General features: G+C 38.4%; 1 protein-coding gene across 1 annotated transcript; it reads right to left on the reverse strand.

The window, feature by feature from the left end:
- Positions 1-2,715: 2,715 nt before the first annotated feature.
- On the reverse strand, positions 2,716-3,419 carry LOC129717691 (ecdysteroid-regulated 16 kDa protein-like). Its single transcript, XM_055667785.1, has 2 exons — positions 3,138-3,419; positions 2,716-3,075 (listed from the first exon to the last, which is right to left on the reverse strand). Exons 1-2 carry the CDS (start codon positions 3,349-3,351, stop codon positions 2,801-2,803), a joined length of 489 nt encoding a protein of 162 aa, XP_055523760.1. The 5' UTR covers positions 3,352-3,419; the 3' UTR covers positions 2,716-2,800.
- Positions 3,420-7,415: the final 3,996 nt, after the last annotated feature.

A 7,415-nucleotide genomic window follows, 5' to 3' on the forward strand; every position in this document is an offset into this window, starting at 1 on the left:
TGCCACAGTAGACACGGAAAACGGCGCGAACCGATTCGCTCGGCCGTAGGTTAATGTACAGCTCTACTGATGGCTGTACATTAACCTACAGCCGAGCGAATCGGTGCGCGTCGCTTTTCGCGTCTATTATGGCAGAGGACTAATGGGAAAGTTGTATCATTTTGTTCAGAAGAATATTATTGTCATTGTTCTTTTGAGAACAAATAAAACACTTATTTGAAGAATTAATAGCTTTTGGTACCAATAGCAGTATAGTGACAGCCTCAGCGGTAGATGCAGATGCAGCCGGTACTTCCCTGAGGCCGATGTAAAGGTAAATGGGAGCAGCACGGCGAAACAGTTCGGGTTATGCTTAGACGCGCGTCAGTTTTCGTTGTTGATATTCCCCACATGAAACGACGCGCTTTCGTATGAGAGCGGTGGTATTAGCGGTAGATGCATTTGCCAACACTTCCTCCAGTAAAGCCGTTTCTAGCAGGGGGGATATTTCTGTCAAACATCGTGTAACCAACATCTACGGCAACATGGCGTTTGTTTTGGTTTTTGTTCTTTTTAGTCATGAAATTGATCGATGAAAAATATTATAAAATTCGAACGTTTTATTTTATCAAAACTCGAGAAACCGCAAAAAACTTTCATGAATGTGTTGGTAGTGATTTTTCCCCCATTATTGTTAATAGTTAAAAACATCATGGACCAACAAACGTCATGGACCAGAGTTGATCTGCGATAACGTACACATATATGAAATTTGACAACAGTGAATCCCCTCTGGTGTCTAGTTTTCAATGTGAAAACACCTTTCTTATTGTGTTGACCGTGCGCCTTAGTCCTCACTGTCAAGGTAACACAGAGATGTAAGATAAACACTACATCCTATGATAAATTGAACAATTGTCCTTTATAAGGCCAACAAATGAATTAATGAAGATTTAATTTTGAAGTAGAATACTTCTCTCAGAAAGTTCGGCTACATAGGGATGTGAAATGAAAATCTAAAACTGAAAAAAGGGAGAAAAATTCCAAATGCTAATAAATCGGTTAGTTTTCGATGGATTTCCTTCGTTTTTGCAGTAATCGATTAGAAAATCTTCTAAGATTCCAACCAAATGCATGAAATTTCAATTTTATCATTCGAACTATTGTACTATTGAAAATTCTTGAGCCTTGTCAAAACACAAAATTCGACCTCTGATTGGTCGCATTCCCAAGCACGGTCGGCGCTTTATGGACCTAGTGAATTGGGAATGCATCATTTGGCCTATATAAGAGCTTCATCAGATAATAAACAGGCATTTCATCGGATATTAAATTGAACAACTGAAATTTGAAGAACACAAATGAATGTTTGAAGAGTTAATATTTTCTCGTTTTGCGCTATAATCCAAAGTTATTTATCTTCATCTTCATGCATACTCTGACTATTATTACGTGTTTGCGTCGCTTAGTGTTTGGCTACGGTCATGCAGAACGCAAATAACGGCGCGATGCGATTCGGCAAGACGAAATCTGTTGAAATGTATAGCTCTACTTCGCCTTAAAAAGAGCTGTACATTTCACCACGGTAAGGCGAATCGCATCGCGCCGGCATTCGCGTTCTGCATAACCGTAGCCTTTGTTCCGTTCCCGTTTAATGATGTCGTATTAAATGTGCATATTACAATTCGGCAGCACTTCAACTTCTCATTTGCACAAAATTTAAAAATATTCAATGAACTTCATTCAAAATATCAAACAAAAAGAAATTACAATACTGCCAATGAACGGTTAACGTTTATTAACTAGAAAAAATGACTGACACGCAAGCAGCCGTGTTATTATTCTTGCAAAAGTATTCTACTTCAACCTTGCGGTCGTGGCTTTGCATACAACCTTCTTGTGATTTTTCACTGAATTTCTATCGTAAAAAAAAACTACCAACAGCGATATTAGTTACAAAGCTTCATTGCAATCGAAGGTAAGAGCCACGATTGTTTTTATGAACGATTGCTTCATATCGAATCTCCGAATGTGTTTCCGGCCTTCCGAGAATAACGCTCGAATGTTTGATTTCCTAATGACAGTTGCTGTACATGCGTCATAATCACGAATAAAGGCATTTATATTATTAGTATACAATGTCCGACTTAGAGCGCTAGACCGTAATACATCGAAAACTCCAGACGTGTCTGTTTTCAGATGAATAACAGTCTACAGCAACCAGCAGACACAGTTATTTTCTTCTCATTGTTGAAAGCTAATGTATAATTTATAGGTAACCTTATGTATAGCGGCGATGCTTATTGCGGAGAAAATAATTTAAAATTAAGTCTATAATCACTTAATTTAATTTACATTCGCATCGTTCCATCGACTTTTCGCGAATGAAATTTTAGATCATCATAACTTTTACTTCTCACAGCATAATGGGAAAAATTTTAATAAAATGTTTCAGAGAATTAGTTATGCAATCACGGATTGATTTTTGGCAAATTAATATAATTGATTAGCTAAAGTTAATTACCAAATTTTCCTGGAATATGAACATTATACTGTTCGGAGCTCACCAGCTTGTCGTAATGACACAACAGATTGCAAAAGACACATATGAAACACCGAAAAATTTCAACCGAATATTTGGAAACCGATACATAAACGCATACCAAAAATGAAATATCGGAACAACAAGATATACGTGACATGATTCGACTGTGTAAGGCATTAAAGACACAAGAATCTGTTATAACTCAGTCTATATATTTTTCATTCTTGCTTTGATTTTTTTTTACGGACCATAAGAAAATGATCACAACGCACGGGCTTAGTTGGCTACGACTCGAGTGTCCACGACAAAACATCCATGGGACTGATCGGTATCGTCCACAAGGTCAATTTCTATCGTAACACTAACTAATGGATAGATCGCTGTTATTGGCATGCTCAGGTGATAGATCAGATCTTCACCAGCGGTGATTGGGCAGCGAGATTGGATGAGCCAGTTGCATGCGGCAGCACGTTCAGCAGGTAGTTCGTATGGGGCAGTTATTCCCAATGCTGTTGCCATTACCCTGGTGTGAAGGCTCGATGCATCCCTTACTATTGTGATGAAAGTTTATGAATATTTAGACTTATGAATGGAATATTTTTTTAACACTTACATGCGGTGAACTCCATAGCCATATTGGCATCACTTCCTCGAACCAGTGGGCAAGGCATCGCTGAGCAGTTTTCCATGCGAACGTTGGCTGGAACTGGTCGTAACCCAGCACATGGTCTAGCTGCAACTATGTCCCATTGGGTGTGATCAACGTTGTCGGAATTTTGTAGCATTACAGCGGGAATAATAGCAGCTAACAGAATATATTTAATCATCGTGTCTTTTTTTTTTATCAGCGGCGCGACTTGAGTGAGCGTAGATTTGCGAATGAATGATTAATAGTACATCACTCGTTGTTTTATACTCTACGCGCAATTCAGGTTTCAGCTGAATTCTTCGTTATCAAGCACAACCGTTTTGGATGGCAGGTGTGCGGATATCGATGATAAGCATCAGAACATCTGGAACAGGTGCAACAAATATCTCCGGTGCTATAAAATTGATAAGCCCTTCTAGCACATATGTCGAAAATTGTATATTTCCAATCCTTTTTCTCGATTTAACAATAGAACAAATTTAGTCCATCGAACAATGTTGACGCCCTTTCTCTGTCACATTGTATCTTGTTAGCTTTACTTGTTTTTCTCTATCTTCTACATATCGTTTGTCCCAAACTCCGAAAAAATCCGATTATAATTCATTCATTTTATAACAATATTCTTTGGTCTATCTAGTGCTTTTTTGATTATTCCATATTTATTACAGCCAAAATAATTACTCATCCAGCATATTTTTCTTTAATGACAAAACACGAATGAAACCCAAATCGGTAACTTTTTAATTTCTATACAGGTCGGACTCGATTATCCGGAATATCAAAAAAAAAATTCATTTCGGATAATCGAGCTTTCCGGATAATTGAATCACAGAAAAAAATATTCAAATTTGCTGTATAATGCAGTGGCATAACCAGAAATTATTTCTGAGGTGAATGATTGGACATTGATTATTTTCACTTAATTCAAACATGTCCCGAACATGCCGTAAGTTACATAAATGGTAACAAATATGCCAGAAGGGATGGTAAAGGTAAAATTTCAGAATAAAAATTAAAAACGAACACCCAAAAAATAAAATTCTGAATAAGGGGCCATCCACATACCACGTGGACAGCTTGGGGGGGGGGGGGGGGGTTGTGTAATGTCCACGGTCCCTACAAAATAAAAGAATTTATATGGCATTGGTCCAAGGGGAGGTGGGGGAAGGGGGTTTCAAAACCGTTAAAAATCTGTCCACGTGGTTTGTGGTTGGCCCCTAATAGAGTCTAAAATTCCGGATAATAGAGTCTAAAATTCCGGAAAATCGAATATAGCATTGAAAACTTGAAACTGAAAATATATAAAATTGTTGGATTGGCCAAATGAGTAGACAAAGGTGAAAAAGAAGAAGACATTTGTCTGTATTAGTAACGAAAAATCACAGGAGGGTTGTGTGCAAAGCCACGACCGCAAGGATGAAGTAGAATACTTTTACAAGAAAGATAACCTGGCTGCTTGCATGTCAGTCATTTTTTCTAGTACATAAACGTTGACTAATCAGATCGATCGAATTTTGCGCTTCAACAAGGATTGACCATTTTTAATAATATAGTAAGTTGCTTGTCATGATTGGGGCGTAACAATTTTGAAATTTTGGTTATGCGAAAAATTAATTTTTATACAGATAATTAAAATTTTTCGGATGCCGTGCTGATGGAAAACATAATTTAGTACGTTCTGAGACACGGAGATAAAGTAAAATTTATAAATTTTACAAATTTAAAGATGTAAAATAACTCAAGAGAAAATATTAACTCTTCAATCATCCGGTTTTTAATTTCATCCTGAAAAGGACAATTTGTTGTTCGATTCAATATCGGATAAGACACCGATCACATCTTGGCGTTATCACGGACAGTGCGAATAAAGTATTTCTTGTGATAAAATAAACAGTGAAAATCTGATTTAACACTCAAAACAAGACGGCTCATGTGTTGTCAAAATGAGTCAATTTTTCATTGAATGCATTTACTAGTGCCCGCTATCGCACAGTGCCTCACTGCATCAGCTGCTATGGATGCTGATACCCGCTGCAACTGCTACGCTATCCGTAACCATGCCACAGTTGTGGCTGTATATCGCTGGTATCCACTGCACTGCTGCTGCTAAGGGAGGACTGCTGTTGTCGCTGTCTAGAACTACTATGAGCGGCTTCGGTTGAAACAGGCTCTTATATAGGCCAAATAGTATAGTTTAAATTGCAAGGTATATGATTCTTTCGACCGTGCTTGGGAAGCAGTCATGTAACGACCAATCAGAGGTCGAATTTTTCGTTTTTGCAAAGCTTAACTATTTTCAATAGTTCAATAGTTTGGATAATAAAATTACAATTATCTTCATTTGGGAAGAATCTTAGATTTTCCAATCTATTGCTGCAAGAACGAAGGGAATCCATCGAATGCTAACCGATTTATTCGCATTTGAAATTGGACATAATTTTCACTTTTTTCGGTTTTAGATTTTAATTTCACATCGCTATGTAGCCGAACTTCCTGAGAGAAGTATTCTACTTCAAAAAGCATTTTGCGGTTCAAAATCGGTTGCTTATTACAACTTTTGAGCTGCCATAACATTGGGGGAATTAAGATACACGGACAACATGCACTGTGGAAGCTATTTCACATTCAGTAAATTCGACGGGTGCGACAGATTGCTTGCTTGCGTTGACAAAAATTATTAACTTTCAATGACTTGTTTATTTGCCTTGAAAAAGGCATTTTGATTTCCAAAATTGAATTTCCTGATGGAAATCTTCATGTTGCCTCAACAGTGGGGGAATAATGGCAGTCTGGCGACACACGCTGAGAAGAACCGCGCTGCTCCTGCGACGTGATGACCAACCACAGGGCAAGTGGTTTGTTTAATTTGAAGGCAACCACAGGCGCAACCCGCTGCTATGGTCTGTTACTGCTGAGTGCCGATATCTGCTGTTACTGCTGTCAACGTTGTGGACGGTCCATCCAGTTCACCTTCCGACTAATGAATATAGCTAGTTTTCCCAGAAACACTCTATTATAGCCGAAGGGTGCTACGTAATAGGCCACGCCTTTCAGTTCAGGTTTACCATTTCTTTATGTTCTTTAGACGAATTATTCCACAATTCGCATTTGATTTTTGTATCCAGCGAACAAACACCGATGGTGCTCTCACACACGCAACGGTTTTAACCCGTATCTTATTGCGGTTTGTAACATCAAGCGATTTCGTTTGCTCGCTGTTGCGTGTTGCATCATGTTGCAACTTGGCAGCTGAGAGACGACGAAATTCTGTTTATGCTGATTGATTGAATCGACTTCATATTAGCTCTGCATAGTCGAACTAACTGTCTTTATGAATGCGGTCTAACAGGGCAGTTTGCTATTCAAAGTTGGTTATGCTGATCGCAGCCTTTGCGCTGCCCATACAGTGGGGGGTTTACTAAATAAAGTAAAAGTAAAAATTAGACAACTACAACAAAATTTGATTGCGTCCCGCACAGAATGTCTGCTTGTGTTGATACCAGAAAATTATTAACCTTCAATTATTTGTTTATTTGCCTTAAAAAAAGCATTTTGCGGTACAAAATTGAATACTGATTACAACTTTTGAGCTGCCCTAACATTGGGGGAATCAAGATACACGGACAACATGCACTGTGGAAGATATTTTATATTCAGTAAATTGGACGGGTGCGACAGATTTAAATTGCTAGGATGCAACACAGAATGCTTGCTTGCGTTGACAAAAATTATTAACCTTCAATGACTTGTTTATTTGCCTTGAAAAAAGCATTTTGATTTCCAAAATTGGATTTCCTGATGGCAATCATCATGCTGCCCCAACACGGGGGGAATAATGGCTGTCTGGCGACACACGCTGAGAAAAACCGCGCTGCTCCTGAGACGTGGTGACCAACCACAGGGCTAGTGCTGCTGCTAAGGAAGGACGACTGCTGTTGTCGCTGTCTAGAACTATTGTGAGCGGCTCCGGCTGAAACAGGCTCTTATATAGGCCAAATAGCATGTTTTAAATTGCAAGGTATATGATCCTGTCGACCGTGCTTGGGAAGCAAGCATATAACAACCAATCAGAGGTCGAATTTTTCGTTTTGACAAGGCATGACTATTCTCAATAGTACAATAGTGTGGATAATAAAATTACAATTATCTTATTTTGGGAAGAATCTTAGAAGATTTTCCAATCTATTGCTGCAAGAACGAAGGAAATCCATCGAATACTAACCGATTTATTAGCATTTGAAA

This window comes from Wyeomyia smithii, chromosome 1 (assembly GCF_029784165.1).
Source record: "Wyeomyia smithii strain HCP4-BCI-WySm-NY-G18 chromosome 1, ASM2978416v1, whole genome shotgun sequence".
Taxonomy (NCBI): Eukaryota; Metazoa; Arthropoda; class Insecta; order Diptera; family Culicidae; genus Wyeomyia; species Wyeomyia smithii.

Excerpts from the sequence above, each read along its gene's own strand:
- LOC129717691 (XM_055667785.1), bottom strand. The coding sequence starts at position 3,351 with ATGATTAAATATATTCTGTTAGCTGCTATTATTCCCGCTGTAATGCTA. Across the intron at positions 3,076-3,137 it reads GGCTATGGAGTTCACCGCAT|TAAGGGATGCATCGAGCCTT; the intron begins GTAAGTGTTAAA and ends TCATCACAATAG.